This window comes from Chlorocebus sabaeus, chromosome 17, assembly GCF_047675955.1.
Source record: "Chlorocebus sabaeus isolate Y175 chromosome 17, mChlSab1.0.hap1, whole genome shotgun sequence".
In the NCBI taxonomy this organism is placed as follows: Eukaryota; Metazoa; Chordata; class Mammalia; order Primates; family Cercopithecidae; genus Chlorocebus; species Chlorocebus sabaeus.
This window is the reverse complement of record NC_132920.1, coordinates 45,210,861-45,229,007: the sequence shown is the minus strand read 5'-3', so window position 1 is coordinate 45,229,007 and position 18,147 is coordinate 45,210,861. Positions and strand designations below refer to the sequence as shown.

The following is an 18,147-nucleotide window of genomic DNA, read 5'->3' as shown; positions in this document are numbered from 1 at the left end:
TGTTCAAGCAAAGTCTTGCCTCAGAACCTTTGCACTTCCTATTCCCTCTGCATGGGATGTTCGTGAGTACTGCCCTCATTACCCTGTATAAAGTAATCCACAAACTCCCCTCACCTGATCCTGCCTACTCTTCTTATTTGGCATAGCAGTTATTATGACATTGCAAGTTGTTCATTATTTGTCCTCCTGACCACTAAACTGTAAGCTTCATGACAACATGGGCGTTACCTGTTTTTATCCAATGCTGTGTCCCTGCCATCAAGAGTTCTGTTGGCTTTTCAATACGAATAAGTGAATGTGACTTGGTATGGTCTCTTTTCATCCATTGTGCCTAGGAATTGTAATAGTAGATTCAGTTTGAAAACTCCTATTCTTCATTTCTGGGAAATTTTCTTGTATTGATTCTTTAATAGTTTCTTCACTTCTTTTTTTTTTCTTTCTCTTCCAGAACATCCGTTTTGGGATATTGGAACTGTATTAATCCTCTAACTTATCTTTTTTATTTTTCGTTATTTGTCTTAGTTAATTACTAATATACCATATACTAGGTTCAAGTGTTTTAAGAGAAGCAAATTAAAATGGAAAGTGAGTTTTCTACATGCAGTTATTTCTCAATCTATAATATTTATCTTTATCATGTCACAATGTCACTAAAATGAATACAGTTTTGGATAATTTTTCCTTCCAATTCATACCTATGACTGTGGTAGTACAGTAAACAAAATGTTAAAATACATGATATAAATATTGATGGAGGTAAGGAAGTAATCAGAGTCTGTACATGAATGACATTGGCATCCAGTTAAGTTGGTAACAATTCCCAAGTAAGTACCAACTCCATCCTTACCTAGTAAGGAGTCAGAGTGCTATTATTTTTCACGTTACCTCTCCATACAACCTGTTAGACATAAAACAGTGAGGATACAAGTGAATATTTCTTGAGAGTCTGATAATAAACAGTACCAGACACTTTGTATATACAGCCTAATATGGTCCATCCACACTCCTGAAGTGCAGGTATCGTTACATCCATATTAAAAATTGGGAGATTGAAGGTAAGAGACATCAATTACCTAGCACAAAGTCACATAGCCAGTGTCAGATCTAATCCATCAACTGAAAACTTTGAATTTAGTGAGAGTCTCAGTAATGTGTTTTAAGAGTACATCTGTTATAAACCATGTGAAAAATTCTTACCTTACACCAAAAACAAAACATGTTTACATAGAAATATTTACAGAAATTTATCAGACTTTAAAAACTCCATAGAAATTATATTAAACTAATTCTGTGTAAGTCCTATAGCATGCTGGATGTTGATTGGTCAAATTACTGAATTTTACATATTTAAATATTTACATTTTAATATTTAATTTTACATATTAATATTTACATATGTTTAAATATTAGCTTCCATGAGCAAACTATTAAATATAGTTTCCTAGGGAAAATGGGAAAAGTTATCTACTAGCTGTGGACTACAGTGCAGACAGAGAATTATTGTCTGATAGATTTGTTCAAATCCCATTTTTGTCACTTAGATGTTCTCAACTACAGATTTCTTATCTGTAAAATACCTATTAAAAATAATAAAATACTGACATTACCTAACAAGGTCTTTGCAAGGGTTAGTAGAACTAACAATTTTGTGAGAATAATGTGAAGTGTCAGAAATTTCATGTTGTTTTCAACAAATGCTAATTTATGTTATTGTTATTATTGGTGTTGTCCTTTCTTGGAATCTGGAATTACAATTTTCATCACTGGACCGTAGTGTTTATCTGGTGCTGGACACCTCCCACCATTTACGTTTTTAAATAGTCTGAACAGAACTACTTTTAAAGAGGACTAAAAACATTCTACTTTAATGTTTTAAGTGGAAAGTGGCCCTGCTGAGGCTATTCTTGATAATTCTAAAGACTTATATGACACTGGATGTCTTCTCTTTCTCCCTCTAGATCCTTTTTTCACACTTTGTTCTTTTCTTTGTCCCAGGAGGCTAGTCTCTTTGGATCTCTCTTGCCCTCTGACTTCTGGTTGATTTTGGCCTGTGGGAGGGACTGGGGAGCTCTGAGAGTGGGATGAATGTACAGGGTTGGTTGTATCCCTGTCAGGTGGGCTTCTCTAGCCTCCAGCTTCAGGTAACAGCTGATTCCCCCTTAACCCTCTAGGCCTAGGTTTAGTAATGGTTTCATGCTGTTGTTGGAGAAGGAAGAGGTAGGATGGTGAGGAGGTACCACAATCTCCCTGGTCGTTTCCCTAACACCCTCCCCACATTTTTATAAACAGTTCCTGTATTAAGCTCTTCTTCAGTTATGCAGTTTAACTTGCTCTTTCCCTCCAAGCCCCTGACTAATATACATATATTCAACTCAATATTGATACTTCCATTGGGGTCATCCCCAAAGATGCCTCAGACACACATATATTAGCTGACATTCAGCCAGTTAAATGCTGAAAATTGAACTTTTTCCAAATCCTGATTAGAGACTTGGAGGCATAATCTGATTTGCCTTCAAGCTTAAAATTCATCATGGCTAGTATCTAACTGAACACTAACTCAAGATGGATAGGAATATTTTCTTTAGATATTTTAGATAATCTGTGGCAATCTCTTTGAGACACTTAAAATCCATAACCTTAATATAGTCTGGCTTCCTTGTGCAGCTTTTAGAAAGATGTTAACTTTACACACTCCTCAATATAGTATATAACTTATGATACCTATCTTGAAGTTCTCTGATTTCTAGCATAAACTTGTTGAAATTATTTTAGAATAAACTTTTCATAGTAATAGTCATAGTATCTGTACATTTACTGTACATCTTAACTTAAAAGTAATCAGTCTGTTTAGCCCTGTGAGGTGAAGGACCATGTTTTCATTTGTTTTCTTCTTCTTTTTGTTGTTTGTGGGCTTGCTTTGGTTTGCTTCTGGTTAGCATAATTTCCATTCTATGCCCCATGACTGGCCTATACTAGGTGCTCAATAAGTATATATTGAAGGAACAAAGAGGATACTAGTGTTTAACTAAAAATAATAGATTTTTTAAATCTCTATGCTTGCTTATTTTATTTTAGGTTCAACCACAATACTGTAGTTGGAAGATTTTTCCTTCTATGACTTCTCTTTTATGATGTTACTGCCCTAAGAATCACAAGATAGAAATAAAAGGTTAATGTATGTTGGACTGTTACTATACTTCAGACATTATCTTTTCAATGTTTTCTTCCCCTTACTTGTTCTTTTAACATATCTGCAGAGAAACTGGTATTACTCTTATATTTGCTTTTTTATTTTGGTGAGTTAGTACAATCTTCTCTATATTTAGTTATGACCACATTCACAAAGAGCCCACAGCAGGATCCAGCAGTGCTCAGTCTTCCTACTCTACTTCTGTGCCTGTTCCCCTACATCTGCCATACAACTCAGAGTCTTCAGAGGCTTTTACTGAATTGCTTAAATACTGTTTTAGCTCATTCTAACACACATTAATGGAGAGTTTGCATCCTATTAGAAAGGAAGCCACCTTCTTATAAAGAGAGCTTTGTAAAGTAGAGTGATAAGTGGTAAGTTGGCTGAAGTTATATGAGGACCTGGGCAGTACAATGGAAAGGGAGTGCTTAGGTCTATGCTTGTGCTAGAGAAGACCTCAAAGAGGCAGTGATATCTCACCTATATTTATGAAGGTTATGAGGTTCCATTTTCTCTATGCTGTTTGCTTCCTTAGAATGCAACTGTATGAGTGTTGGATAATTGTACCATTTTGTCCTGATGTGAATGAATCTCCCAGGAATATCCTGATTTTGATTTTAGTGACCAGAACTAAACACTTTCTCAGCCTACTAAGTTATTAGTGGAATCTCTTTTCCTTTTCTATATACATTGTTGTTTTACCTTCTCCCTAGCCAAAAATGAGCCATCCCTAAGCAATACTTATGCGGGTGTAGTGTTTTATAGTTCTCTATTTGTCTTTACTACATTATTTCATTTGATCTTTACAATGATCTGTGAGTGTAATAAAATCTGTACTTTGTCACTTTCTTGAGCCCTTTTTAATAACCTGATAGTGGAATATGGAACTGACATCTGAGCTTAGGGAAACCTGACTTTTCATTTCATTTTACATGTACTGCATCTAATTTGATAAATAATGTATACAACATGTATTGGTTTTCCTATGCAAGCAGTCTTTCGATACAGAATTTGAATAAGGGCTACTTTCTCTGACAAACTGAGGGAGAAGTATATACAAATTATCTCTGTTCATCATATGATGAAAGCATAGGGCAGATGAGAAATGGATAGAGACCAATCTCTTTTACATATTAATTAGCAATTGCATTGCTATAATCCCATTTTGCAACTGTCTTTGGCTTTCAAATATACCTGGAACTATTGAATAGGATACTAAAGTAATTATATCACCTGCTGATTTGTGTACCATGGTAAACATTATGGTAAGATAAGTCATTACTGCTAAATAAGAACCCAACCCCAGACTTCCTTTCATGCACATGCAGCTAGTTGAGCTGGTTGCTATTTTCACTGGTATGACTAAGTGAGTTTCCCTTAGAGCGTTGACTCCCATCTGCACCTTACGAAGTTGCACCATTCTTATGATTCTTCTTTATTTTTTCTATTATTGATGTAAGTGCTTCATTATGGAACCAAAACTATACCCAGGGTTAAACACTAGAATCAGAAAGGAAAAGTCAAAAGGATCTTTGGAGCTTATTTGATATTCACCTCTATTTATTTCTCACTTGAAGAACCTGAGGACCAGAAAGATCGGCTATTCTGTTAAAAACCATAACTACAAAACTGTGCACACTAATGTGTGCATTGTATTTCATTTTGAGGTAGTTTTATATGAGAAATTATTAGAGAAGCAGTTAGATCTCTAACCAAAAAAAGCCCACATTATTTTTCCTTTTAAGTTTGGGTGAAAGTTAGCTTACACCTTACAAGAAACTGATTCTAGTGATGTACAGACATGTGTGGTATCTATGTATACACACACAAATATGTATTATAATTAAGGATAAAAACATCACACATATACACAAATACATTTATCCACAAATTATTTACATCCTAAATTTTTTAATGGGAAATGTCATCAATGCATAACAATAATTTGATAATAACCTTTAATTTTTGTGAGTACTAAAAGGTATAAACTTTTTTATGAGTTCCTCACAATTTATCTTTTCTAAATAAATGTCAATAACATTTACATCGGGTTAACTGTATGCTGCATGATGTTACCTCACTAAAACATGAAATCATAGGCATTTAAAAAATGTTATGAGACGAAGAAAGTCAAGATGGTTTGGGAAACTTTTTCAAAGTAATGATTTTTAAAGCTTCTTAAAGTGCTTGTTAAATGAAATTTTATAGTGCAATAGCATGGAGATGATCTACTGTATTTGACTATAACTTGGAGGTAATAATCTAAATATTCTGGAACACTCTACAAGATATACCACACTAACAATTCTTAGCAGGTCCTTGCCCTCAGCATGGATCAGGTTCTTAGATCCAGCATCAGAAGCTGCAAATCTAAAATTGGCACTTTCTCTATATATTTTCTCAACAAAAAGACAAAATTACAAAGTTTCTTTTGCCAAAACAAGGGTAATTAGTAATAGAGATAAAATTAGATATCAATTTTCCTTACTCCCCGTAATTATTCTTCAGCAGTACTTTATTCTTTCCATTTGGTAACTTTTCTAATCATTACATTGGCCTGTGTGTGGTCTGGTGTAATTCAGTGCTTTTAATACCCTGATCTAGCCATGAAGACTTAGCACAAGAGCTGTGTTTATTCCTGAACATTCTAGGGTGAAATGAAATCAGGCTAACTTGTAAAAAAATCAGGAAGAGTTCTGGAAAAAAAAAAACCTAAAATTCATTCTCTTATATGTTATATTTTTGTCCTTTGAAGAAACAAGTAAGGGCTGCAACCCGTTCAGTGGATGCCTGTTTACAAATGTGAACAGAAGGGAATAGAGAGAGGGATATGGACATGCCAAGAAGTAAGCTGAGAAAGAAGAGGCATTATTAATGTAGTCAAGTAAAGCACATATTATGTAGGCTACCAAAATATCTTATGGTTCTGAATTTTAAGAAATGCAAATGAAACCTTTTCTTAGACTTCAAAAATATATCAATTTCCAGTTACTGAGTTACCAAAGGATAACTATATGTTATGTTGAACAAATTCAAGGTAGGCTTCTGTCGTTCTGCAATTTTAATTGTATTTTAGATTCAGTAAATAGTCAAATTGTATTTTCATTTTAATAGTTAAATGCTAAATAGTTAAATTTTAAAGGGACTGTGTGTAGTAGCTCACACCTGTAATCCCAGCATTCTGGGAGGCCAAGGCATGAGTATCGCTTGGACCAAGGAGATCAGAAACAGCCTGCAATAAAGTGAGATCCTGTCTCTACAAAAAGAATACAAAAATTAGCCAGGCATGGTGGCATGTGCCTGTAGTCCGAGCTCTTCAGGAGGCTGAGGTGGGAGGATCATTTGAGCCCAGGAGTTTGAGGCTGCAGTGAGCCAAGGTAGTGCCACAGCACTCCAGCCTGGTCGACAGAGCAAGACCCTGTCTCTTAAAAAAAAAGAAAAAGAAAAATTTTAAAACAGTTGTCAATTACAGTTAATTAATACTAAAATACTATATTATTTAAACTATGACTTTATTTAATTTCCACTTTTAAAAATTTCTAAAATGTGCCTTTGCTTACATTCAAAACTTAGATATATTTAGAGTTGAAAGTTGCTTATGAATAGCTTGTATGCAAAATAGGTTAAAAGAAAACGTTCAGATGATTATTGCTTCTTGTTCTCCTAATTTCACATTTAAATCACAGAGTTACCACAGAATTAGTTCCATGTTAAGGCTGCTATCTTCATACAGTAAATATATAGTTATTGTTTATTGGATTTTTTTAAGCTTTAGAGGCTCACATTGATTGCAACTGAGTAATTCATATATATACACATACAATATATATATACACACACATATATTTTAAAGAATATGTATATATACACACATATATTTTAAAGAATATGTATATATATACACATACATATATGTCATATATATACACACTCATAGTATATATGAATGAATTTTTTGAGCCATGAGATCCTGATGATTATAGCCTGATAGTATTTTTTAAAACCTGACTTAACTGTGCTTGACTTACTCTTCTAAAAAGAACAGTTAAAATGAAACTCTAAAAAGTTAGGCACATCTTTTATCAATTTATATACTCATTTATGTATCAAATGTCTAAGACAACAGAATACCAATCATCAAAAAAGAATAAGAATATTATATGGTAGGAAAATACTATGTCAAATATCTTAAATGCAGAGTATTCTGAATGTTAACTTTAGTTACAAATATATTTCCCTTCAAATACTTACTTAGCTCACAGTCCTAAGGCTGGGTCTGCATGGAGCCACTGGCCTGGATGTTTTGATCCAACCCTTTTTTCTTTTTTCTTTTTTTGGCAACTGTTTATTCACCAAGAAAGAAAATGTTTTGAAAGACAAACGTTTTTATGGATAGACTTTTCTATGCAATGTAAGGCTTGATTTAGTGAATGCATCTTCCTCTATTCTGAATAAGAAATCTAGGAGAGAAACATGAATGGCTTAATGTTAAACATGTATTAATTAGTAACAGTTTTGTGTGTTTGGACATCTCTCGTAAGTTTGTTGTGAAGGCTAAATGAGATAATATATGGAAGACGTGAAGCATAGGATAATACATTCTATAAATGTTAGCATAAAAAACGAGTGTCAACTTCTTGTTAAATATGGGTAGTACATATGCTTCAAACTCTGAAAACCCCACTAAGTAACAAAATAATTTTAAGCGTATAAACTTACAAGACATAGAAAATGGGAGAGGACTAAATAGCAGATGAGAGCTGTCAAAAAAAAAAAAAAAAAAATCTGAAAGCTTAAAGAGGATAGACAGGCTTAACAGGCCTGAGGAAAACAAAACTTTGGGACATGGAAAAGTTTGGGATTGAAGGTTCCTCTGAAGAAAGAAGTCTTGTGTAGACTAAAAACAGGAAGATTCATAAAAGGCGTAATTTTATCCCAATACCCTATCCAAACCATGGAGGCCATTAGCTACTCCTTTACCATTCTGGCAAAATAGTATAACTTTACTTTGTGGAAAGGTGAAATAAAATGATCTCTAGTATTAGAAATCCTAGACACAAGTCCACCAGCATTCAATTAATAGACATTTCAGGAAAACAAAACAAAAAACAGACAATAGAAATTTTCAAAGTAATCCCAGAACATTTTTCAAATGTAAAGGACAAGAACATACAGGTTGAAGTATTGTTATGAGTATTTAGTAAAATATTTCAAGATAGACCTTCATCAAAGAAGCATCATGAATTTTCAGAACTTGAAGTATAAAGAGAACAGCAGTAAAAGTTTCTCAGACTAGGGGAAAAGTCAGGTAAAGCCTTAGGAATCATAATGTAATCGACTTGTCAACAGTAACATTTTAAGCTAGAAGACAAGGTAGCAATGCCTTGAAAATTCTGAGGGAAAATTATTTTTAATCTAGAATTCTGTACTCAGCCAGATTATCAGTTGAATACAAGGATGACATAAATACATTTTGAGACATACAAGATTTTTAAAAATTTATTTCTCTTACACCCTTTCTCAGAAAACTGTAATATCAAGTATATTTCAACTGTAGCCCACCACAGGGGAGAAAAATATGTTGCAGTTTGAATCCATTCTAGTTAAGTGCCTATTTTTTAGTCTTCAAAGGAATACAACAAAATCCAGAGTTCTTACAGTATATTATTTACAATATCTCAGATAAAACACTAGATTACTTAAAATCTGAAATAACAGGAAAACATGATTCAAAGCCAAGAAAAAATAGTCAATAGAGACTGACTCCAAGATGACACAGAATTTAAAATTAATATACAGGGATCTTGAAGCAGCTATTATAACTATGCTCATGAACTAAAAAGGAAACTTTCAGATAACATGTTCTGCTGAAATAAGGAAGTAAATTATGAGAGTGGAAATTATGGGTCAAGAAAATAAGAATCCAGTCTGGGCACGGTAGCTCCTATGTGCCTGTAATCCCAGCACTTTGGGACACTGACCCAGCCTGGTCAACGTGGCAGAACCCTGTCTCTGCAAAAAAATACAAAAATTATCCAGATGTGATGATGCACACCTTAGTCCCAGCTACTCAGGAGGCTGAAGTGGAAGGATCTATAGCGTCTAGGAGGTTCAGGCTGCAGTGAGCTGTGATCACACTACTGCACTCCAACCTGAATGACAGAGTGAGACACTGTCTCATAAAAGAAAAAAACGGATCCAAAGCGAAAGAGTAGAAGGGAAGTCTGGAGGGTTCCAGATGAGATGTCTCATCAATAAACAAAAGACACAGTAAAACTGAAATAAATTCTGATACATTTCAAATTTTTCAAAAATAGTTTGGTATAATATAAACACTGTATATTAATTTAACCAAAAATTATATTTCATAGGTAAAGTCAAGAAGGGAGATGGTCAAATTTGGGGTGTCTAAGAACTAAATCTTTTTCACCTCTCATAATAAGAAGTCATCTGATAATTTTTAAAGCTGAAAAATAAAACAAGTATTATAAACTTATTTCAAATATGTTGGTAAATAACATAGAAACAAGCTTAAGAAGTTAAAGGTGATTGCCACTGGAAGCAGAATTACAGATTCAGAAGAAGTGTGGCAAGGTGTTCCTATCTGTCTTTATACAATTTATAGTATTATTTAACTTTTAATGTTTTATGTACTTTTTAACTTAGATATAAAATTTAAAAGTTAAAATTAAATATAAGACACATAGCACGGCACCTGGCACAAATTTAGGGACACAGTGTATGGCCACTATTATTACCACTAAGATTATAATTCTCCTACTAGTCATTAAAGTCTTGATTACCCATTTCAAATAAAAGAGAAACATAAACCCACAAATGTAGAGAAGTTATTTGATGTATCTAAGATTGTGCAATCACTTAGTGATGAAACTACACTGGAGTTTCCCAACTCCAACTTAGGAAATTTAACTCCAGGTTCTTTCAGTCTCATGGAGGATTTAGAGAAGACCTTTGAGGTTATCTCTGGCTAGCAAGTATCTGCTGACCATTCGTAGCCTAACCTAGAATCTGGCCTGATAGATAATGAGTACCTAATAGATAGACTGATAGAGGGAAAAATAAATAATTTTAGGCCAGGTGACAACCTTACCTAGGATTCTGCCTCTTCATGATACTAGCTCACCGCAGCTCCTGCCGTTTACCATTTATCTTCAAAAAGGACAAATCCAGGGTCTTAGGCAAAACCTAAAGGAAAGAGCTGCAATGGAAGTCTTATTAAAATACTTTCAGTAGCTTAGTAATTGTGGAACAATCAACTCAATTGTGTTGTACATTTCAAACCTTTTAGAACTTTAGAGAAATCTTTATGCTGAATTTAGGTGGGCCCCAGCCAAATGCAAAGTCATCGATTTTACGTAGCTTAACTCATTTCTGTTACATTTAAATGGAAAAACTGAAAATCATGGAGGGGAAGATGGATTGCCAACATTTAACAAACATTTACAAATTGCCTGTTCAGGGTCAATGGTTCTGGACCTACATGTAGAATTCAAAAGAAATTTGGGAGTCAGGAGTGTTATGAAACTTGATAACGAGTGCAATTAAGATATAAACTGTGCATTTAAGTTTTCTATCTATGTTAGATGAGAAACACTGTTGTGTGAAAATAATGATAGGTCTTATTTTTCTGACAAAATTATTTTAAAGCTTGTTTTTTTTTTGTTTTGTTTTTTGTTTTTTGTTTTTTTTTTGAGACGGAGTCTTGCTCTGTCACCCAGGCTGGAGTGCAGTGGCCGGATCTCAGCTCACTGCAAGCTCCGCCTCCCGGGTTTATGCCATTCTCCTGCCTCAGCCTCCCGAGTAGCTGGGACTACAGGCGCCCGCCACCTTGCCCGGCTAGTTTTTTTTGTATTTTTTAGTAGAGACGGGGTTTCACCGTGTTAGCCAGGATAGTCTCGATCTCCTGACCTCGTGATCCATCCGCCTTGGCCTCCCAAAGTGCTGGGATTACAGGCTTGAGCCACCACACCCGGCTAAAGCTTGTATTTTAAAGAAAAAGTGCCACATCTTATAAAGAATCAAGATTTTCTCATAATTTGAATATAGTACTATATTAGAGTTCAACAGTAAGTATGTGTGAGTGTGCATGCCTGTGTGTGTGAGAGAGATTTATGTATTATTATAAGGATAATAAATTATAATTATGCAGTTATGGAGTCTGAGGATTCCCAGAATCTTCATTTGGCAAGCTGGAGACCCAGGAAAGCCAATGTGTAGATGTGTATTTCCAGTATGAAAGCCAGCAGCCTCAGAACACAAGAAAAATTGATGTTTCAGTCTGAGACCAAAGGGCAGAAAAGGTGTCCCAGGTTATGCATTCAGACAGAAGTTGCTTCCTCTTACTCAGCCTTTTCTGTTCTATCCATGTCTTTAACTGATTGGATGGGGCCTACCCACATTAAGGAGGCCAGTCTGCTACTCAGTCTACTGATTGAAATGTTAATCTCATCCAGAAACACCCTCATAGTCACTCCCAGAATAATGCTTGACCAGATGTCTAGGTACCCCAGGGTCCAGTGAAACTGACACACAAAGTTAACCATCACAAGTACACAAAGGTAAAAAAGAACCAAAATTATTGGAGCCTAAATGTAGAATTATATGAGAGAGAAGCAAGAAATATAATTAGTGGAAAGGCAGGGAAAATATGTGCATCATTCAAGCTTTAAAGACCACATTGAATTTAGATAATAGGGAATTATCATAAATCTCAGAGCAAGAATTCAGACATTATATTTAAGGGAGATTATAGTATAACAAATATGGTGGAAATAGCACATTCAAGACCCTGAGAAGATAAAAAGAAACAACAAAATAAACAGAAATTGGTGAAAATATAATGCAGTGAGAAAAAAAAATGTCATGGATAGCAATGTGAAATTGAGAACAGATTTATTTATAGGGTCATAGATGTGATATTTGAGGTGACATGTAATAGTGTACCTTTTAATTCTCAACCTCTTGATAAAGTATTATACTTAAAATGTAAACATGAGTGTTAATATTTTAGGGAATGTTTTACTAACAAAGTTGTTACAAGTTAATATTATATTTTGTTTACTTTGACAAATAGAAGTAATATTAATCAGAAAAAAAGAGAAATGCTATAACTGAACTGCTGTTAATACTGAAGATTTGAGGAAAATTTGTGATATTGGTTTCCCAGTTCTACTATTGTTTTCACATTAAATGCATCTGTGGAATTGGACTGCCCAGTTGCTCACCTATTTTTTGTTTTGTTTTGTTTTTAACTTTTATTTTAGGTTCAGGGATATGTGTGAAGGTTTGTTACCTAGGTAAACTCATGTCACAGGGGTTTGTTACACAGATTATTTCATCACCCAGGAATTAAGCCCACTACCCAAGAGTTTTCTTTTCTGCTCCTCTCCTTCCTCCCTCCTTCCACCCTCAAGTAGGCCCCAGTGTCTGTTTCCTTTTTTGTGTTCATAAGTTCTCATCATTTAGCTCCCACTTATAAGTGAGAACATGCAGTATTTGGTTTTCTGTTTCCTCATTAGTTACCCTCCGACTCCATCCATGTTCCCAGAAAAGACATGATCTCATTCTTTTTTATGGTTGCATAATATTCCATGATGTATATCTACCACATTTTCTTTCATCTGTCATTGATGGGCATTTAAGTTGATTCCATGTCTTTGCTATTGTGAATAGTACTGCAGTGAACATTTGTGTCCATGTGTCTTTATGGTAGGATGATTTATAACCCCTGGGGTATATACCCAGTAATGGGATTGCTGGGTCCAATGGTAGTTCTACTTTTAGCTCTGAGGAATGGCCAGACTGCTTTCCACAATGGTTGAACTAATTTACACTCCCATTAACAGTGTATAAGTGTTCCCTTTTCTCCACAACCTTGCCAGCATCTGTTATTTTTTTGACTTTTTAATAATAGCCATTCTGACTGCTGTAAGATGGTATCTCATTGTGCTTTTGATTTGCATTTCTCTAATGATCAGTGTTACTGAGCTTTTTTTTTTGTACGCTTGTTGGCCACATCTATGTCGTCTTTGGAAAAGTATCTCTTCTTGTCCTTTACCCACTTTTTAATGCTCACCTGTTTTTAAAGTTTGTATTGTTAAAGAAAACTTTCTTTAGTCTTTCTGGTAGTAGGCAGAAATTTTCAGGAGAAGTAAACCAATGCATAAGAACACAGTTGACCCTTGACCAACTTGAACTTGAACTGCATGGGCCCACTTATATGCGGATTTTTTTCAACCAAACATGGATGGAAAATAGTATTCCTGAGATGTGAAACTCCTCTATAAGGAGGGCTGAATTTTCGGATACACAGGTTCCATAGGACTGAGTGCAGGACTTGAGTATTTTGGTATGGGGATAGTAGATGACTTGTGTATGAGTTACTTTAATTAGCTAATAAGATTGCTGTCTTCACTTGGTAGAGAAGAGGAGGTCAAAGTTTGGGAGAGGTAATTTTGGGATTTGGGACACATCCAGGATAGGCAGGCCTTGGTAAGGTAACGTAGTGATACTTTCAGTTCCAGAGACATACTAACTAGGCAGAGGTCCAAGGTAGACTAGGGAGTGGTAGCAACACTAGTCCTAGTAAGGATATTATGTTGGTTGAGATAAATTAGAAAATCAGGTAAATAAAAAACAAAGATAAACTTTTCCTGCTACATATGACAGCACAACCATGATATAAATTCCAGATCCTTACAGTGGTCGTGTATTGGTTCTGAAAAAAAAAACCAAAAAAACAAAAAAAAAACAGTGATTCCAAATGTCAAACTCTTCTGTGTCTTTATTTTCTATTTTCATACTTATCCTGGTTAATATGTTTGTAAACTGATACTTTGGGGAATATTATGAATAGAGATTATTTATATGTAGTGTGCATAAACTCTTGATTAATTGGGAAAACTATTTAGGGATACATATTTCTCCTGATCCTTTCTTAATGTGTATAAAATTACATATGTCTGTATAGTGTTTTTCAGATTTCAAATGATCAGCGTTCTTCATTTAAGAAAATAAATGTACTTTGTATGCTTCCAGACAAATGTATATATAGCCCATATTCTTCTCAACACTGATTACCTGTATTTTAGACTGTGATAGAAATGTTTTTATTTGAAAAGCATGTGTACATATATTTCCCTCACACTTCCAATTTTTAGGAAAAATATGTTCATGCTTGCTGAAAACTGTTAGTTTCTGAGTAGATAACATCATCTTTTTAAAAACCTTCCCCCCCCCCAACATTTCTTTTTGAATGGTTCACAGTTAAATTTAAATTTCTATATTTAGATAGGATTGTGTTTATATACCAACCACAGTATCCAGGAAATTCAGTGGTAAAGCTGACACATAGCAAGTTTATAGTCTATTTTGTAGTCTGTGTATTTAGAGAAGGTTTGAAGCTTACTTAGCAAAATGGATTAAACATTCAAGCAGAATTTCTTTAGCACAAATGTGCTATTCGATTTCATATATTTGTTGAGATAACAGTGTGTCCATTTTTAAAGATTAGTTCTCAAGAATATGTGTTAGGTTTATCCTTTAAAAGAAGTATGCATTCAGGAACAGCTTTTATATGTAAATATTTTTATAATATTTCATATTGTATAGACTTGGTTTGGTGCAATCAGTATGATTTGATCAAATTTGGAAGAAGTTACAGACACATTTTTGTAGTGTTTTCTGTAGCATCTTTATTTTTTTCAGATGGGCATATTTTATGTTACTTCCAACTAATCAAAATAAGAAATTGAGTTTGCCTGTGCCAAAAAATAGAACTATCATCTTTCACATTCTTTTATTTTCCAGGTCATTTTTAAGTAAGATTGTGTTTCTAGGACTTAAGAATTCCTGAAAATTCTTGACTTTGTAGATATAAGGGGCTAGATGAACATTTCAGGGGGAATCTAACTTTTCATGCAGTAATGTTTTGTGTTGTACATTCCAGATACAGTTAACTTTTTGTGTGCATGTGATTAGTATGGAAAGAAATTAATGCAGTCCAGTATTATGATTTATGGACTGAATCCTTTACCCACTGAAGACTTGCCAAAACTAAACGTATTTTTTTTTCCTTTGGATATTAGAAACAGCTACTGTTTTTGTTGATCTTTTAAAGTTCTGAATGGGCCTATTTCAAATCAGAGCAGCATGGGAGCTCAGATTAATAATATACTTATTCAACTAGTGATACTGAGTGGAACCATTGCTCACATGAGTATGAAGGATAAAATTTCATGAAATTATTTTCAGGTGCATTAATGCATTTCTGGAAGCTGTGTATGATTTTTCTCTTGCATGAAAGAAATAAAAGATTTCTGTTTATTGTATTGGTTACAGGTGGGCTCATAATTTAATTGCATGTTTTATATCTTAAAAACATAAGACATTTTGCTCTTAAAAGCAGTAATGTGATTGCTGGATTATTCCCAAAGGTTTTTAACTCAGTATATTTATCTCTCTAGAGACATCATGACTGTACTATATATAATTTATATTACTGAGAAAAATTTCTGAATTTTCATTATTGTTAGTTACAGCAAGCTGCTGAAGTTTCTCAACTGCGGGGAGCAAGGGTAATCACTCCTGAAGATCTTCTGTTTTTGATGCGCAAAGATAAGGTAATATAACATAATTTTATTGTATTAAAATCCAGATGTTGTGTTTAATTGAACTTGTATGTGGAAACTATATATCCTTGTTATATAACTTTCAAATTAAAATAATAACTATTGAACTGATGTTTTAGTCTTCATAGTTTGCACAACAAAATGAGTTTACAAAAGAATTGATATTATGTGGACAAAAGCACTTATATGAAAACTGTGTTAACAGCGAAACCTCACTTATCCTTATGTATCTGTATAGACACTTCCATTGCTACATGGCACTCACTAAATATTGACTCTATGTTCTGTTGTCATAAGTGGGATATAACTGAATGGCATATTTATTTTTCTCCTCTTCTTACAGATTAGCATTACCAGGATTATAGACTTTGCTAGAGTAAATTTTTAAGCCTGAAAAACAAAGTTTAGTCTGTAGCTCTACCTTATTGAAAAAAGCAAATTAATTAAGATTAATTTTCAATGGGATAAATATATACCATAATTTCTGTTTTTGAACAAAGACCTACCTTTCTTACTCTTTGAAATCTGGTATTAAAATATTTAAGCTGATATTTGTGTATCTAATTTTGTCATAATTATTTTTCATGAGTAGGTAGTCGAAAATATTCTCTAATATTTTACGTTTCAGTTAATCAACTCTTAGATGATATGAAGAATATTAAAAAATGGAAAATCTTCACTGTTAAGAAAATTATGATTTGGTATAGGGTATCTTTATGATTTAGTTGAAGAAGCATTTTAAGACTCATGAAATGTCAAGGTTGTATGATTAGATGGAGAGACTGTAGGATTTTTTGAAGTGCAAGTTTCTGCCTAGGGTGAGGCAGTCTTAGGTACAAGGCACCAGATGCAAAGAAAGTATTGAAGATATCAAATGATGTGCATGTAAAGAACTTTGTAAAATGCAGTATTTTTCAGCTATTAATAGAAATCTTGGACCTGAAGGTCAGGAACGAGTGATAATACATTCTAAGTGTAAGCGTACAACAAGCTACAAAGGATTATCAGTTACTTTTAAAATTAAGCAGTATTATGGTCTACTAAATCTAAAGAAGGCCACCATTAACACCTATCATTCATCAGCTTTGAATTTCATAGAACTACGTTTTTCGGGTTTACAGATTGTTTTCCATAAATATAATACATAAACCAAATCTTCTAACAAAAAGATAAGATTCTCAGAGAATAAAAAAAAAGTAAAAAGGAATTTATTGACTTTTAAACAGCTTTTATACACTCACTGTCTAGGTATTTATAAGTTAAATTTTTAAAATAAAATTTCATCTTGAGTATACACCAAATTCTATAGCATAAGTACAGTCAGCTTGGTATGAAGACTGATAATACAGTCTTCAAAAAAAATTAGAACTTCATTTATTTTATTTATTTATTTATTTTTTGAGACGGAGTCTTGCTCTGTCACCAGGCTAGAGTGCCGTGGAACCATCTCGGCTCACTGCAACCTCTGCCTCTCAGATTCAAGAGTTTCTCCTGCCTCAGCCTCCCGAGTAGCTGGGGCTACAGGCGCATGCCACTATGCAGCTAATTTTTGTATTTTCAGTAGAGACAGGGTTTCACCATGTTGGCCAAGATGGTCTGCATCTCCTGACCTCATGATTTACCTGCCTCAGCCTCCCAAAGTGCTGAAATTCAGGTGTGAGCCACCACACACAGCCTAAAACTTTTTATAAGATTTTAAAAAGCAAGTCGGGTTTGGTGGCTCACGCCTGTAATCCCAGCACTTTGGGAGGCTGACGTGGGCAGATCATGAGGTCAGGAGATCGAGACCATCCTGGCTAACATGGTGAAACCCTGTCTCTACTAAAAAAAAATACAAAAAATTAGCCGGGCATGGTGGCGGGTGCCTGTAGTCCCAGCTACTCGGGAGGGTGAGACAGGAGAATGGTGTGAACCCAGGAGGCCGAGCTTGCAGTGAGCCGAGATGGCGCCATCGCACTCCAGCCTGGGTGGCAGAGCAAGACTCCGTCTCAAAAAAAAAAAAAAAAAAAAAAAAAAGCAATTACAGTCAGGTACCACATGATGAACTTTTTTTCAACAATGTACTGCAAATACAGCAGTAGTGCCATAAGATTATAATGGAGCTGAACAATTCCAATTATCTAGTGATGTCATAGGTTTCATAATAACATTGTAGTGCAATTCATGACTCAACTTTGCGGTAGTGCTGGTGTATACCTGCTACACTACTGATCGTATAAAAGCCTAGCACATAAAATTATGTATAGTACATAATACTTGATAAAGATAATAAATGACTGTTACTTGTTTATGTATTTATAATAC

General features: G+C 34.3%; 1 protein-coding gene across 5 annotated transcripts in view; it reads left to right on the top strand.

The window, feature by feature from the left end:
• The window catches only part of SUPT3H (SPT3 homolog, SAGA and STAGA complex component), a 552,672-nt gene that overhangs the window by 325,746 nt on the left and 208,779 nt on the right, over window positions 1-18,147 (top strand). For all 5 annotated transcript variants that reach the window (XR_012089179.1, XR_012089180.1, XM_073006039.1 and 2 more), the window contains one exon: window positions 15,748-15,834. Coding sequence is in view for 3 of the 5 variants with exons in the window: in XM_073006039.1 (XP_072862140.1) it covers window positions 15,748-15,834 (87 nt within the window). In the remaining 2 variants the exon portion in view is untranslated. The remainder of the gene's footprint in view (window positions 1-15,747; window positions 15,835-18,147) is intronic.